The sequence below is a fragment of the Chelonoidis abingdonii genome, chromosome 2 (genome assembly GCF_003597395.2).
Source record: "Chelonoidis abingdonii isolate Lonesome George chromosome 2, CheloAbing_2.0, whole genome shotgun sequence".
NCBI classification, from domain to species: domain Eukaryota; kingdom Metazoa; phylum Chordata; order Testudines; family Testudinidae; genus Chelonoidis; species Chelonoidis abingdonii.
This window is the reverse complement of record NC_133770.1, coordinates 217,937,745-217,955,897: the sequence shown is the minus strand read 5'-3', so window position 1 is coordinate 217,955,897 and position 18,153 is coordinate 217,937,745. Positions and strand designations below refer to the sequence as shown.

General features: G+C 38.2%; 1 protein-coding gene across 4 annotated transcripts in view; it reads right to left on the bottom strand.

Moving 5' to 3' along the window:
- Positions 1 to 18,153, bottom strand: part of TTC39C (tetratricopeptide repeat domain 39C) — a 76,457-nt gene that overhangs the window by 12,078 nt on the left and 46,226 nt on the right. For 3 of the 4 annotated variants that reach the window (XM_075062969.1, XM_075062970.1, XM_032799048.2), the window contains 4 exons: positions 6,737 to 6,830; positions 3,599 to 3,706; positions 2,937 to 3,046; positions 2,086 to 2,209 (listed from right to left, as the gene is read on the bottom strand). In XM_075062969.1, coding sequence (XP_074919070.1) covers positions 2,086 to 2,209; positions 2,937 to 3,046; positions 3,599 to 3,706; positions 6,737 to 6,830 — 436 coding nt within the window. The remainder of the gene's footprint in view (positions 1 to 2,085; positions 2,210 to 2,936; positions 3,047 to 3,598; positions 3,707 to 6,736; positions 6,831 to 18,153) is intronic. The other variant, XM_075062971.1, reaches the window with a different exon arrangement.

The following is an 18,153-nucleotide window of genomic DNA, read 5'->3' as shown; positions in this document are numbered from 1 at the left end:
TCAGTGGCACTCACACTGCCCGGGTCCTGGCTCTGCATTTTAATTTAATTGTAAATGAAGCTTCTTAAACATTTTAAAAACCTTATTTACTTTATATAACTAAACTATTGTATGTATGTATTATAGACTTATAAAAAAGAGACCTTCTAAAAACATTAACATGTATTACTGGCACACAAAACCTTAAATTAGAATGAATAAATGAAGACTCAGCACACCACTTCTGAAAGGTTGCCAACCCCTGCTTTAAACACCAACATTGTAAACCTATTTCACTGTTCACTTAAGCACATAAGAAAAGAGAGGTGGTATCATATTATGAAGATCTATATAGTTTCCCAGTATAGGCCAGGGCCACATACAGAAGATGTATATGGTAAGTTTTCAGAGGAAGCACAATAGATTTTTTTTTTCCCCCTGAAATAAATAGGGTTCAGATTTCAAAAGGGTGGGAAATATGTGAGAGAAACAAGATCAAGTATTTAATATTTCAGTTTATTTTGAGTGTCCATCTTACAGATGCTTTACAAAAATTAATAGATATTGAAAACACTAACATATTTACATATCACAGGAATACATAACGGTGTGATCTAAAGGTTTTATCAGCATGATTTTGGGGTTATTCATGAAATATGAGTAGAATACAAGCTCATGCCAAAAGAACCTTAATACTAAACACTATAATTTATTCTGTATGTGCCACTTAAATTACAGAAAAGCTATTTTACAAATGTTTGAGAGAGTTTATAAAACTTGTATAGGAACTATTTTTTGTATTTCTTGTCTATTAGAATCAGATACCTTACCTTCTTTAAGTCCAAATGTACAGAGCTCAGATGGAGTTATTAAAAAACCAAAACATCACACACTAGCACAAAAAGCCCTCGGGAAACAATTATTTTTAGACACAAAAATGTCTTTTAATTACAAGTCTTTCTAGCACCTTTCAGGGCTAGAAAATTGAGAATCTGAAATCGACCCCCTTCCAATTGTATAAAGCTCCTGCAGGGGCATGAATTAATGTATTTTTAAGTTATTTTTATAGATAGAAAAGCTATTACTGGGGTAGGACTCTGGGCCCCAAGCAGATGTAATTTTCAATGCGTTGAGTGCATGTGTAGCATGCACAGAAATTCAACATGTAGAGAGAGAAGGAGGAGATATTTCAATGGCAAGTGGATTAAAAAAAAAGGGGGGGGGGATTATTTGAAGCTGCTCAGAAATCTTAAGGGAGATTGTTCAATGGGCAGAAAGGTGATCAAAGGTGCATGATACATTAATTTAGCACATGGCTCTGTAATTTTACACATGGATATCATCTCCACAGACACTTTTTGGGGTGAGGGGAGAGGACTGTGAGTTGTGTGTGTGTAACCATGTGTATGTACATACCAACAGGACCACTAAGCTATTTAGAGTTACCTACAATCGTTACAGTTCCATATTTAACTATTTCTCTAATCCCCATATATTAATGGAAGTTATGTACACTTCGGTGACAATTAAAACACAAATGGATTGCTGTGTTTTTTGTATCAGAAGGGTAGCCGTATTAGTCTGGATCTGTAAAAGCAGCAACAGTCCTGTGGCACCTTATAGACTAACAGACGTTTTGGAGCCTGAGCTTTCCTGGGTGAATACCCACTTTGTTGGATGTATCCGACTAAGTGAGTATTCACCCACGAAAGCTCATGCTCCAAAACATCTGTTAGTCTATAAGGTGCCACAGGACTCTCTGCTGTGTTTTTTGGTTTCTTTTGCGGCTATGTTTAAAAGAGTCATTAAACAAAGTTGAACTAATACAATTATCTGCAGTACACTGGATTTTAAATTAAAATGCTGTCATGAATGTCAACTTTTTTTGAGAGACTGTCACTCTCTATTTCAAAATAAGTGTTAATTTGAGTCCTAATGCATGCCTTTTTTCATAACTATCCAAATAATTTAGCTTATTCATAAAATGGCCACACATTTCAGCCTTCATACTACTGCAATCAGCTAGTCTTCATGAGAGAAAAAAGAAAACAGAAGAAAAAGAGAACATATCTCACTGAAAGAGATAGCCTAGGAAACATATCGTACCTTGGCTCATACGTTGTAGGTTAGAAAAGGAACAGTTTGGAAGGGCTTTCCACAAATACAACACTTCAATGGATGCCAGCACACAGAGCTCTTTGGTTGGTATCTGCTTCCTAAATCTGTCTGCCTGAAAACAGCAAAGATAGCAGTGCTAAGTTCCTCTCAGAAGGAGGACAGATAAGGGTCACAAACAGTAATTCTGATGTTTTCACAAAAGCAAGTAACAGTGTTAAAATATTTTGGGAGTGAACATTTAGCTTGCAGTTCTATAGACTAAAAATAAGTTGTTGAAATTATTTTTCAATTACAATTATTGTTTCTCAATCAAGTACAATTATTGTTTCTCAATCAAGATCAACATTATTTGGTACATGACTAACAAGTCTTGAAAAAAAAATTAAAATAATACAATCTGAATATTGATGCAGTGGTGGACTAACTATTTTTTCCAATAAAAGTTTGTGGGCCTTTCCACATCACTTCCAGATTCCAGAATGACCTAACTACGGGCATGCACAGTAGAGCTAACATCAGGGTAAAATGAAGCAGGAAGAAATGAAGCAGGAAGAAAGACTAGTGCTGCAGCTTTGGTATATCAGTATTTTTTTTTCCTCTGAAAATTATGTAAACCAAGCTTAGTGGTGAGCTACTAACCTTTTTCCTGTTGGTAGTTCATTAAACTATAAAGCACTGTTCACTTTTTCCACCTAAATCATTTCCACTAAGTTAACACTAGAGAAGATGGTACCGGAAAAAAATAAACTTTGTTTAGAACCAAATCCTTGAATAAAGGACAACACAAATTGCCAATTGTAGTTACTGTACTGAAGCAACTCAAGTCATGCCAACCAAACCTTTTTGACTGAGAATTGTTCAATCTGATTGTTTTTTCTTTTGAAAAGCTTCTGAACTTCCTTGAATACATTCTGCGCACCATCCACATCACCAGTGGCTCCTTGACACACTGTAATAAAGCACACACACACACAAAAATTCTGCTAAAGATTCCAGCATATGAAAGCTAGGGAAAAAATAGAGGGAGGGCATTATGCAGGTAAAGGGGAAAAGCATGGTCTTTTGGTAAAGGGAACTCAGGCACACTGTGTTCAACTCCCAGCTCTGCCATAGGCTTCCTGTATGATCTATGACAAGTCAATTTCTTGGTGTCTCAGTTCCTCATCTGTAAAATGAGGATAATTATACTTGTCTCTGAGGGTTCTTTTGATTAATTCATTAATGTTTGTGATGCACTGAGTAATTATGGTGACGGTGGCCTTATAACTACATAAACAAAATCTGAAGCCACAGCTCTTTAATATGGACAGTATAAAAGGAAGAGTTAGATGAAGTTCCAAGTGTGCAATTAACTTCCACAATTGCAAAAGTTCATGACCAAAGACTTGTTTCTATATATATTATATACACACACAGACATATATATATACACACACACACATATACACACACACACGCACTTTAACACATTCATCAGTAATTCTATCACTAAAAAACTAACCTGCTGTCAGGTAGGCATAATAGCACTGGGACCATCTCGATTCATTTTTAAGCCTTTCAAAGGATTCAAATGCATCTTTGAAATTCATTTCTATCATGCTGCACCAGCCTAAAAATGAGAACAATTTTAACTTATGACAGAAATCATGTTAGTTTTACATGGTATAGGCAACTACACTAAACAAAGAACTAATGTTTGTGAACACTTTGGGTTGTGGGAAGTCCAAAGATTTTAAGACACCTTGAGGAATTCCATAACATTTAAAAAAAATCTTTTCTGAAAAACCTGAAGGGAAGTATAACTAAAACTTAATTGGAAATTGCCTCATTACCTATAATCACTGTATTATACAAGAGAAATATATTTTTTAGGGATCAACTCTTGCATGTATCAATTCAAACAGGTTTTAAAAGTTTCAAGCAAAAAGATGTATTGTCTTATTCAGTTCTCAAACTAGTAACAGAGAACTGCTATGCTCACTTTGTTTATGTGAGAAGGTTCAGTAACAAGTAGTACTTTTAAGTACTTACAGGTGTACCAAGGCTATAGAATCTTCTGTGGTTCTCATAGATTCAAAGAATTGTATGACTGGAAGGGACCTTGAGAGGTCATCTAGTCCAGTCCCTTGCACTCATAGTAGGACTAAATATTATCTAGACCGTTCCTGACAGGTTTTGTCTAACCTGCTCTTAAAAATCTCCAGTGATGCAGATTCCACAACCTCCCTAGGCAATTTATTCCAGTGCTTAACTATCCTGACAGGAAGTTTTTCTTCTAATGTCTAATCTAAAGGCCTTTGCTTCAGTTTAAGCCCATTGCTTCTTGTCCTACCCTCAGAGGTTAAGGAGAACAATTCTTCTCCCTCCTCCATGTAACAACCTTTTATGTACTGGAAAACTTATGTCCCACCTCAGTCTTCTCTTCTACAGACTAAACAAACCCTCTTTTTTCCCACCAAAAACTTCATTTGTAGGTCATGTTTTCTAGACCTTTAATCATTTGTGTTGCTCTTCTCTGGACTTTCTCCAATTTCTCCACATTTTCCAGAAATGCAGTGCCCAGAATTGTACACAATACTCCAGTTGAGGCCTAATCAGTGTGGAGTACAGCAGAAGAATTATTTTTTGTGTCTTGCTTACAACTAATACATCATGCTAATACATCCCAGAATGATGTTTGCTTTTTTTCCTAACCGTTTTATACTGTTGACTCATATTTACCTTATGATCCACTATGACTCACAGATCCCTTTCCGCAGTACTCCTTCCTTGATAGTCATTTCCCAGTTTGTATGTGTGGGACTGAGAGTTCTTTCTTAAGTGGAGTACTTTGCATTTGTCTTTATGTAATTTCATCCTATTTTCTTCAGACCATTTCTTCAGTTTGTTCAGATCATTTTGAATTTTAATCCTACCCTCCCAAGCACCTGCAACCTCTCCCAGCTTGGTATCGTCTACAAACTTCGTAAGCATACTCTCTGTGCCATTATCTGAATCACTGATGAAGATACTGAACAGAACCGCACCCAGAACTGATCCCCAAGGGACTCCACTTGATATGCCCTTCCAGCTTGACTGTGAACCACTGATAACTACTCTCTGGGAACAGTTTTCCAACTAGTTATGCACCCACCTTATAGTAGCTCTGTCTAGGTTGTATTTCATTAGTTTGTTTATGAGAAGGTCATGCGAGACAGTATCAAAAGCCTTACTAAAGTCAAGATATACAACATCTACCACTTCCCCCCATCCACAAGGCTTGTTACCCTGTCAAAGAAAGCTATTAGGCTGGTTTGACATGATTTGTTCCTGACAAATCCATGCTGTTACTTGTCATCGTATTATCATCTAGGTGTCTGCAAACTGATTGCTTAATTATCTTTCCAGGTACTGCAGTTAAGCTAACTAGTCTATAATTCCCTGTGTTGTCCTTATTTCCCTTTTTATAGATGGGCATTATATTTGCCCTTTTCCAGTCCTCTGAAATCTCTCCCATCTTCCATGACTTTTTGAAGATAATCGCTAATGGCTCAGATTTCTCCTCAGTCAGCTCCTTGAGGATTCTGGGATGTATTTCATCAGGCCCTGGTGACTTGAAGACATCTAACTTGCCAGTAATTTTAACTTGTTCTTTCCCTATTTTAGCTTCAGCTCCTACCTTATTTTCACTATCATTCACTATGTTAGACATCCAATCACTAACAAGCTTTTTGGTGAAAACGGAAACCAAAAGAGTCATTTAACACTTCCGCCATTTCCACATTTTTGGTTATTGCCCCCCCACCCCAATTTAGTAATGGCCCTACCCTGTCCTTGGTCTTCCTCTCGCTTCTAATGTATTTGTAGAATTTTTCTTGTTACCTTTTATATCTCTAGCTAGTTTAGTAAGGCTTTGCCTTGGCCTTTAAAATTCTGTACCTGTATACTTGTTTTAATTTGTTTATATTCATCCTTTGTCATTTGACCTAGTTTCCACTTTTTGTAGAACTCTTTTTTGAGTTTCAGATCATTGAAAATCTCATGGTTAAGCCAGGGTGGTCTTTTGCCATACTTCTTATCTTTCCTATGCAGTGAGGTAGCTTGCTCTTAGTTTTACTAATCATAGCAGATACACTGAAGAAGAAAAAAAGTGACTTCTCCAAATTTTTATGTTCAGATGTATTTTAACAGAAGGCAATGGACATGTATGTTCAAGCCCTGGGAGCTCTGAAGTTCCAGCAGGATTGTTAATCCTTGGCATAGAATCATTGAATTCCATGGCAGGCTTTCAGTCTTACGGAGTGGACACTTTTGACTCTGCCTTTTTTATTAAAGGCAGAGTAAAAAGTAGCCAGCTCTAATTTGTGCATTGTGCTCTTAATTCTATGGAGGTTTCTACATGTAGAAAAGCATGAGTTACTACAGGTTGTATGTATGTTCAAAGATCATGCAGTCATCAGATGTTACAATCCAATTGGCAACTAAGGAATCATAAGAAAGAGCATTATTAACAATCCATGCAGTTAGGACACTCAAACTTTAATAACTTTTGAGGCATCAAATCAAAAACCTTAAACTAGAAAGAGCCAGAATATAAAATGGTGTCATTTAATCAAAATCTGAGAGCAGAATATGTACATGTCATTGAAGTTGTATTTACCAATTTCATATAGGCAGACATGTTGGATCTCTCTCTGATCTATTGCAAGTTCCAAAGCAGTATGAAAGGAGGTCAAGGCACTGTTGATTTGACACTAAGAGGGGAAAAGAAAACAAAAAACATAAACACAACTACTGTTAAATAAATGCAAATTTGAACAAGTACCATTATAATCACAATTCAAAAAATCTTCAAATACAAATCTCTATTATCAGAAACAATTAAAGAACAAATGATTATCTAGCAAATAGAAGGCCCCATATTTCACACAATAGTCACTGGTTTTCTGGAAAAGAAAGGGGCACAATATTGTGTTGAGTGAGACTTGAGTCCAAGACAAATTCCAGAAATTTCTAACCTTAAGATGAGCAGAGTGGGGAGGAGGTGAAATTAATGAAGTATTTGAACTAGTCAAATATTAATAGCTTGGTTGACATGACAGTCTGACTAGTTAGATAACTTGAGAGTGCTTTTGTTCAATTGAATAATATCCTTAGCCTGAGCTAAATCAACTATTAACACCAAGCAACCAGAAGTTATTTTCACAGCCAATTTTGTCTTGAGCCAACAATGGGATCTGTGTGAGGAAACCTTTGCACCCATGTGGAGCCCAAGAGGCCTATGGTTGGTTAGCAATAAAAGATTAATGACAGCATACTTGGCAAAGGAAGAAGGGACAGAGTAGCTAACCGATTAGAGTACTTAAACAACACAAAAGGTACCGCATACACAAAAGATAGACTCTCATAATTTCTGCCTGGAAATATGAATTTTACCGATTTTGGCTTTATATATTTTTTTGTAAAAGGTTTGAGGGTTCGAGATACAAACATAAGGATTCAGCATGTTTTCCGTAAGCATGTGTATTTAGGGACAAGTAGTTTTTATTTACTTTTCTATTCCAACAGATATATAGTCACAAAGTCTTGTTACTTTAGAACAACAACAGTTTGAAATTTATTCCTATGGCAGTGCTGGATATAAGAATTTCTAAGTAAAGTGTAATACTCTGCCATTATTTCCATATCATCATCTATAATGATTTCTGAATTCACAGATTTTTTTCAGTTTTTTGGAAAGTGTTTGAGCTTTGGATACAAACTGAAAGACAGGAGGGTGCTTCTGGATGAAATTTTCTGTATAAATCATCCCTCAGATCATATTTACATGACAAAGCGGTGAGATAGGACATGAAAAATCTAGCCAGATGACTAAACCCACTATCCAGAGAGAGGCTGATATAAAAGACTAGGGGTGGCAGAAGAGTTCAAAAGGGCTTGATGAAAACTCAGCCTCCCTCTATCTGCTGAGAAGAATGAGGGTGTTTCTCTCTCTTATCAGGCAGATTTCTGAAGAAATAGCTTGGGAGTGGGGTAGGACTCTATTCTTAGTATCAACCTAAAACTAGTAGATGTCTGATCAATGCTCTCTTTTAGTAGCTAGAAAGGAGATGCACACTTTTCCTTACCTTCCTCATGAATAACTCCAGTACTTTAAATTGTGTACACTAATTACTTGAAAGGTTTATCCTGCAAAGAACTGCTTCCCACAGTGATGGCATCCTACATGCAGATTAAGCAGATTTCAGACCACGCCACAGTACCTGTGATCAAGTGCTGGCACTCACTATCCTACACTGAGAATGGCTTCCAGACCAAGCAGAAGACATGCAGTATTTCTAGATCTTGCTTGTTATGACATGATCCAACATACAGTCTTAATTTACAAACTGTCGTTGGTCCTATTGTGGTGCATTGTCATGGCTGTGGAACTGTTCCTGAGACATCATCAATTCCAAGTTTCACTTGGACAAAAAAAAATAACACATCCCAATTCCTGGAGACCTTAAAAAATTTGTCTACCGCAGGGTTAAGTTCTATCACCAACATATTTGAACCTTTTCACAAATGACCTTCCCTACACCACTGCCAGATGTTTTATCTATGCAGACATCATCTCTCTGGCAGTGCAGGACCAGGATTGCTATCACTTACAAGTGCTGAATGCAGACGCAGAGAGAGATGGCCCACAATGATAAAAGATGGAAACTTAAACCAAGTGCTAAAAAAAACAGCTTCCAGCTATTTCAATTTAAACCACTCCAAGGCCCACAAACAGCTCAAAATCTTCCTAAATGACCACAGGCTGGACCACGATCCAAAGTCTGTATATTTAGATGTTACATTGGACCCCAACTTGACATTCAAGGAACACCTTTCCCAGACCTTGCTGAAAATTAAGACAATAACCTGATCAGCAAACTAGCTGGTTCAACCTGCGGAGCCAATGAGTAGACATTAAGCACCTCTGGGCTTACTTAGTGCTATTCTGCAGCAGAGTATTGCCCTCCAGCTTCTCTGACACAGGACTAGTGGACACTCAGTTGAATGAAACCATGCATATAATTGGTACTTTGAGACCAACCAGTTTGACCTGGATGCTGGTCCTGTCCAACACTGCTCCTTTGGACATCAGGCAACAAGTCACCTTGCAGAATCTTTCCCTTATGGTGCAAGACATGCCCATCTACCCATGTTTAAAGATGTATCTAATCCACCAAGCCACCAAATTATTAGCTCAAGGCACCCCATTTGGACAATTCCTTTAAGGGGACCTCAATGTCACCTCCAGGTGGCATACTAGGTGGCAAGAACAAGGTTCAAACATAGCCAATATCTATCCTGTGACAGATTTAACAGTCCAGCCACCTGGTTTTGATTTTCCATGCCATCAGTAGGAAAAGTTCAGTTGCTTCAGATGTAGGGTGATCAGATGTGGTACAAACAGGGTGGCCAGATAGCAAGTGTGAAAAATTGGGACAATTTTTTCAGGGGAGGGAGGAGAATAGTTGAATATACAAGACAAAGCCCCTAACATCAGGATATGTAGTCACCCTCGCTGCAAAAGACTGTAAGTGGGACCTTTGTGATTCTCCCCTTTGCTGCTGTGGCCAGTTAGAAGATGTAGGTCATATATTTGCAGACTGCATCCATTGACAAGGGCTGCCTGGCTCCCTCAGAGACTTGAACAATATCCTTTTCTCAGGGTATGTCTACACTACAGGATTATTCCGATTTTACATTTTTTAAAAACAGATTGTATAAAGTCGAGTGCACGCAGCCACACAAAGCACATTAATTCGGCAGTGTGCATCCAGGTACCGAGGCTCGCATCAATTTCCAGAGCGTTGAACTGTGGGTAGTTATCCTGTAGCTATCCCATAGTTCCTGCAGTCTCCCCCACCCATTGGAATTCTGGGTTGAGATCCCAATGCATGATGGTGCAAAAACAGTATCGTGGGTGATTCTGGGTAAATGTCGTCACTCATTCCTTCCTCTGTGAAAGCAACGGCAGACAATCATTCGTGCCCTTTCCCCTGGATTGCCCGACAGATCGCCATAGCATGGCAACCATGGAGCCTGTTTTGCCTTTTGGCACTGTCACCGTATGTGTACTGGATGCTGCTGCCAGACATGGTACTGCAGTGCCTACACAGCAGCATTCATTGCCTCTCCAAGGTAGCAGAGACGGTTACCATCTCTATTGCACCGTCTGCCATTGTAAATTGGCGATGACCAGTTATCAATCACTTTGTCATGGGTGGTTCTGGCTGGCCTTGCTGAGGTTGGCCAGGGGTGTACATGGACAAAAATGGGAATGACTTCCCGGGGCATTCTCTTCTTTATGTTTTGATAAAATAGAGTCAGTCCTGCTAAAATATGGGGCAAGTGTACTAGAGAACCAGAGAGCACAGCCGCTCCGTGTCAGAGCCCCAGAGATCCCACAGAAATGATGAGCTGCATGCCATTCAGAGGTGCCCCTGCAACAACCCCACCCGTTGCTTCCCTCCTCCCCACCCTCCTGGGCTACCGTGGCAGTGTCCCCCCATTTTGTGTGATGAAGTAATAAAGAATGCAGGAATAAGAAACAATGACTTTTTAGTGAGATAAATGAGGGGAGGGAGCAGCCCCAGCTGCTATGATAGTCCAGGCAGGACATTAATGGGTGGCGGGAGAGGACCACAGCCTCCGCTGCTATGAAGTCCCAGGGAGTACAGAATCTTTTCTTTAGACATGAAAGGGGGGAGGGCTGATAGAGCTCAGCCTCCAGCTGCTATGATGAGTGATATTACCAAGCCTTTTGTACCATCTACTGGGAATGACTGGAAATCATTCCTATTTTACCCAGGCGCCCCCAGCCAGCTCACCTGAGGCCAGCCAGGAGCACTCAAGGGATGATGAGGATGGTTTTCCCACATTTTGTATCGTCTGCCATCAGGAAAGGAAGGGAGAGGATGCTGCTGTTCCAGCGCTGCAGCACCGCGTCTGCCAGCAGCATTCAGTAGACATATGGTGACATTGAAAAAAGGCGAGAAACGATTTTTCTCTCCTTTTATTTCACAAGGGGGGGGAGGGTAATTGACGAGATATACTCCAAACCACCCGGACATATGTTTTGACCCTTCAGCATTGGGAGCTCGGCCAAGAATGCAAATGCTTTTCGGATACTGCAGGGACTGTGGGATAGCTGGAGTCCTAGTACCCCCTCCCTCCTCAATATGGAGCGTCCATTTGATTCTTTGGCTTTCCATTAACGCCTGTCACGCACATCTAGTCTGAGTCCCTGCTGTGGCGCTCTGCCTATCATAGCTGAGATTTTTTCAAATGCTATGTCATTTCACTTCTGTAACGGAGCTCTGGATAGACAGATCTGTCTCCCCATCAGCGATCAATTCCAGATCTCCCGTACGGTCCATGCTGGAGCTCTTTTTGGATTTGGGACTGCATGGCCACTCGTGCTGATCAGCGCTCCACGCTGGGCAAACACGAAATGAAATTCAAAAGTTCGCGGGTCTTTTCCTGTCAACCTGGCCAGTGCATCTGAGTTCAGATTGCTTTCCAGAGCAGTCACAATGGTGTACTGTGGGATACCGCCCAGAGGCCAATATCGTCAAATTGCGGCCATACTAACCCTAATCCGACATGGCAATACTGATTTCAGTGCTACTCTCCTCATCGGGGAGGGGTACAGAAATTGATTTAAAGAGCCCTTTATACCAATATAAAGAGCTTCCTTGTGTGGACAGGTACAGGGTTAATTCGGTTTAACGCTGCTAAATTCAGTTTAAACGCGTAGTGTAGACCAGGCATCAGCTACTGAATGGTTAACACATTTACACTGACACACTTGACTTTAACGTCTATTTAAATGCAATCAGAGTACCTTTTTATGCTACGGCTCATACTTTTCTTAAGTTACAGCACACTGAAATTAACAAGATTCTTATCAGGTTCACTGCTGTCCACAGGGTTCTGAGTGGCAAATAGTTAAGCTGATCAAAAGCCTTGTTAATTTCACTGCGCTGTTAGAGAAAATTATGGGCAGCAACTGCACTGAATCTGTGTGTCTGCAGACTCAGAAAGACAATCATATACCAGTTCACATTTGGGAAATGGCTCTTCATAATATTAAGGGCTAGAAAAAATGTTTTCTAAATGTAAGCTTTAATTTTGAAGAAATGGATGACTTACATCCTCCAACTCTCTTGTCACTCAGGTAATGCAAAAGTCAGATATAATTTCTGGCTCATCAGCAAACTATTTTAGGATAGTCCATGTAGACAACCATAAAACTTCCTTTAGAGTCAGATTTAATTTTAAATCCTGATCTCACTGGCTACTGGATTCTCCACTGGCATCCTTGTCCCCTTATTCATTCTATCTCAGTTCCATTTCAATATGTTATTCATTTTTCTCTTATTCTTCCTTCTTTGTTTTCATTTCATGAATCAAGAAAGTATAACTGAGTATTGTTTACCTATACTACAATAAACTAATATTCATGTTTTAAAAAATTTCATTAAAAAATGAATCACTTTGGATCAAACTATAATATTCAATTTCTTCTAAAATAAACTCATTTAATAAATATTACTTTTAAAATAAGTTCATTTTAAAGAAATAAATCTTGTTAAGTTTGAACATACTGAATGGTTTATCTACTTTTCTTGGATATTTATCTACTGCTGAAGTGTGCATTGGGAAAAATCATAAAATATTTAAGTAAAAGGAAGATTAAAGTTACACACACATTTCAATAAAAGGTTCCTATTACTTAGGGAAAGTAAAAATTGACCCAGTGATGTAATCTAAAAAACTACATGCTCTCTCCACACAGCTCCTAAAAATTACTAAAAGGCTGACTTATTGCTCAAGAAGAATGTTTCAGTTTAGAATTACAAGAGGACAGCTTTAAAAGAAAAGATATCCTGCAATAGTCATTTCCTGCATAAACGTAATAAGAGTTCTGTATAATCTGGGTGAAATTCCTAGACCCATAGACTTCAATGAGGCCAAGATTTCACCCTGTTTGTATTTTAAGGTGAAGTTCTCCACAATCCACTTCTCCAGTTTCCTAAAATCTTTTATTGAATATGTGTCTGAGTGTCTCACAGTACAAGAATTGTCTCTTTTGTGGCCTCAAATCAGTTTAGAAATGGGTTTTATCAATTGATCTCATTAGTTTTGAACTGGCCTAAATCAATTTGATAAAAGCCATTTCTAAACCAGTTTAAGAGTGACCATGCAGAGGTTTGCAAGGGTTTAACTAAACTAGTGTAAGTTTGTATGCAGACAAGATCTTATGCAAAATCAGTCCCCTATGAAGCTTCTTAGCTGAGCTGATTCACATTTTGACAAAAGATTTTTTATAATCTCACCATTTTACTTAGGGGCACACCTCTCAACACTTCACAATCACCATGACCCAGCACCACTATCTTTGACAGACTCAACACACCTCATGCACCCATACAATTTATTTTTATTCACACATACATGATAAGATCTTCTAAAAAGCCTAACATGTATTTCCACTAGTCAGTGTTGATACTAAGCAGAGGAATGAAAAGGACCCATCAATGAGTAAAAGCAGCAAACAAACAAGTATAATAATATAGTTTCCAGGAAACCCTTACTAATTGTATGCATCCCATGGCACCAAATGAAAAGATGGTTGTTAATTGCTTTTCATGGATTTGGCATGGGGTGGGGTGGTTTTGTTTAATTTGCTTCTTTGTCTCATCAGGGAATACCATTTTAGTTGCTAAGGTACTATTTCATTGTAAAGTACATTTGCAGCAGTGATATACAGCAACTCCCTGTAGGAGTAAACCATAGTTACAATGTAACAGTGTAAATATGAACAGCCTAAATTATATAGTTTTCTTGTATAGAATGTTTGTTGGTGTGATAAGAGAATATGCTCTGGAGAAAGTGAGGAAATTTTTTTTAATGACAGTATATTTAATTATCCAGTGAGATTGCATGAGTGAGTTATGGTAGGTTTTGTTTGCTCTCAAGGTTACCAAGATTTCATCAAGGACCCTGTGCGTCTCTGTATAGTAAATTAACTTAAGTAATATACCTTCTATCTACTTACACATTTTAATAATATATTTTAAAAGAACTGGCAACTCAGACATTAACATTATAGAATCATACTAGTTTCAGCTGTGGTTAGGCAGAAACTGCCAAAATAAATCTATATTTTCAAGACCTTACAATCTTCTAATCTTCTTATGCTTCTTCTAAACCTTTTTCAGAAGTTTCAGTCCCATCCCAAAAGCTAAATTTGAGGAATTTGTAAAATTTTATTCTGAAAATTTTTGGACAGCTGTGTTAAAACAAAAACAAAACAAACTAACAATTCAGTCCTCTTTTGCATATCTGAAGATTATTTAATTTTCAAATAGAAAGGCTATATTTGCAGAACATCACACACTGTGCAATAATTTAAGCCGATTATGTGGTTTCTAAACTTATACTAAAATATGGCTGCCTGTGGAGCACTGAAAATTGAAATAAATGCAGCTCTATTTAATTCAAAGTCTGATGGCTGTACAATAGTCCTACAAACATTTGAGGATATAAGGGCCTTGAGATCTTGATAAACTTCATCTGTGCATGAGGCCCAGTAGACTTGTCTTTAAGATATTCCTTGGCACAACTAAAATTCCCAGTACCTCCAGATATTGCAATGATGCTTCAATACCCTTCTTTAAGATGCTGGGGTATTGATTTCTGCTTGCAACCTTAAGGTTGCTCCTTAAAATAAATGCACTTCTGAATCTTTATTTAGTGGTTTAAAAAAATAATCCAATGGAAATGTAAATGACTAAAAACAAGCTAATGCAACATTAACGTTTAAATCTGCTGACCACAGAGTGTGAACATCTCAAGTTATGGCTCTCAGAACAGCAGTCACTCAGCCCCCTTGGCATGTGCACCTTAGCATGAAAGATTACACAATAAATAGTATAACAATCGATAGCCCCCTTACGTATATATAGTGCCAATTAAAACTGAGAGAACCAAAACAAATTTTTTTTTAATTAGCACTTCTAAAATTTCAACTACCTGCATGAAGTTTTTATTTATACTGCAGCCAAGATTTACCAAATTTGGTAAGTTTACCCCACAGCGTTGTACTGAGCCTATCCAATGCTAGCTAGCTTGGCCCAATGCTATTATTCTCTCTTCACAGTGACCCAATCTCCCTTCCCTGTCAACCAGTTTTGACAGTTTTAAAGGGACAAACTAGCAGCTATGGAAGCCAGCCGGAAATCTCTAAAAGTAGGGGAAACTGCCTTGCATGTTTGAGGACTCCAGGTGTAGATTTCAAAATCTGGAGGGATTCCTCTGATTTTATATTCCAGAATCCTCCATTATTTTCTCAAGGTTTCAGGTATCACTCCAAACCTACTGAAAATTAGGATTGCAATGTATTACTAAATAGTTTACAGTCCAGAACACAGGTAAAATAATTTTAAAAAACTTTTTAAAAAGTAAACCTTATTGTAATAGGAAGAGAGCCTGAGACATATGCCTTTGTATTAAAGGCCTGGTATGAGGCAGGACCTACTCACAGAATTTGGCAAGAACAGGGCTGATACTCAAGAAATACACATTCCTAAGAAGTGCTAGTCACAGAAGTGCTCATGCAAACACATCCCGATATCAAGTGATACCAGAACATCCCAATATCAAGAATGGTACAAAAACATTCCCCAAGGATAACAGGAACATACTGACCCCTCCTAAAAGACAAGCTCACACTGACAGGGGGAGGGATAGCTCAGTGGTTTGAGCATTGGCCTGCTAAACCCAGGGTTGTGAGTTCAACCCTTGAAAGGGTCACTTAGGGATCTGGGGCAAAATCAGTACTTGGCCCTGCTAGTGAAGGCAAGAGGCTGGACTCAACCTTTCAGGGTCCCTTCCAGTTCTATGAGATAGGTATATATACTTTTTTTTTTAAAAGAAATTTGGAGATATAATAGAGATGTTTTGATCAAACCAATATGTACAAGGTGATGAGTGATAACTAGCCACATCAGGGGGCAGTAAATACAGTATCTATGTCAGAGGAGCAGTACTAACTTGTGTGTATCAAGGTATAAAGATGTATCTCAGCTATCTGTCTCTTATTTGGATGGCTGGTTTCAGTTTGCCCAACTGGACAGCTTGCTTTTTATATCTTCACATAGTAACACCCACATGCAGTACAGTATGCAATTGTCCATCCGATCAACTGAAATTGCACAACATACACATTGAGCATGTACAGGCCCAAAGAATATTAAAAAACTCCAGTGCTGCATGCTGCCACTCACAGGACTAATATATAAAGCCTACAAATTCTTTTTTTCTATTAATCACTATTAGAACTATTGGCTTTAGCTACATACAAACTATTTTGAATCCTTGGAACATGTAAAGTACTTTGTAATCAGCCAGCTATTTTGAATATCCACTGCTGGTAAAATAAATGACATTCTAACTGCAATGTTTCCTTTAGGACAAAAAGCAAGGCTTATGTTTACATGTCTCCCAACATGATCTTAAAAATCAGACGACTCCTTGGCAGATTTGCAGGGTTGGATTTGTCTATGTACAATGAAATTCAGTCCAGCAGTTAAAGTTTCATCAAGAGTTAAACACTGCAAGCTTTCCACAGACCTTTACTTATGAAATACCCTTTCAGGTGGTGATGACTTAAAGCATAAGTCCAATACACTTCTGTTGCAGATTTCTTTCCATGTTTGCTATTTCTTAAAAACATTTATATTTAAACAAGGGCTTGCTCCTCCCCAGCTCATTCTTCTTCTTCTTACTGGATTACATACTGAAGTCACAATATTGAATTTGTGATATATATATAAATGTATAACAAATAAATCAGTTATTCAATATTCATTTGACATCTGAGTTTGTAACAGAATATTCTATTTCCACAGCAACACAATATCACAAGGATTCAATATCATTCAGGACACAGCTGAAAAACCTGGCTTGTGAAGGAAAATCTTCTTATAAAAACAAGTAAGTGCAAGAATAGCAAAGAGAATACATAAAGTAAATCTGGGCATTCTTCTGTCAAGTTCACACTAGTATGAAATTTTCCTTGAAGTGCAAGTGCTTTCTCCTCACTGACTGAGATGGAGGAATACTTTTAAAGTGAATATGTAAAAATGACACCCTCTTACTCACCAGATCTGTGCACTGTCTGTATTCAGGGTCATAAAGGTTCATTTTATTGACAAAGATGTTTTTACTGATTTTTTTTTTCGGGTTAGTCCTATAGAGACAATACAGCTATAGATTATATTCCTTTTCCTACATCAACAGACATGTTAACAGTTCCAATTACAAGGTCAGATTCTGTGATGAATCATTACCAACTCTACATTTTTTGAACTACTATTATGTATTTCGCATATCTATACCTATTCCACCTGAATATCTTCAAAAAACCTTTGAAACACATTCAGCTACATGGAATGACTATAGGATTCAATGAAAGGCAATTAAAATATTTTCCTACCCACAAATAACATCAAAATAATGCCTAAAAAGGTAGTTTGACTGGAACAGCACAAAATCAGCTCAGATTGGAAACGCACTGGAGTATTTCCAGGTAAAACCAAAGAAGATGCAAATAAATCTGATCTGTTTTAAGGTAAGACTGAAAGCCTAATTCTTGTTACCCATGCTTCCTCCCCAGAAACAGCAGGCTCTATTCTGAGAATCAACCACAGACCACAGCAGATATGAGTGCATTAAGGTCTGAACTAGCTCTAACAGTTGTGTTGGGATGGAGAATTCCAGCCCAATGGTGGTAGTTTGCCCAAAAGCAACATTTAGGATCCCTAGGTGGCACAATGCAAGAAGTTAGCTGCTGGTGGTTTTTTTCTTTTTTATTATAGCAGCCCTGGGAATGTTCTGACACCGATGGATGAAGCAGCAGCAGATGAGAGAGGGTGTTTGAAGCTCTGTTGCCTGCCTCAAACTAGTACCGGCATACAGAAAGGACAGGATTCAGAGCTAAAATGTGGGACTGCTGCAGTAGCTGAAGAACCC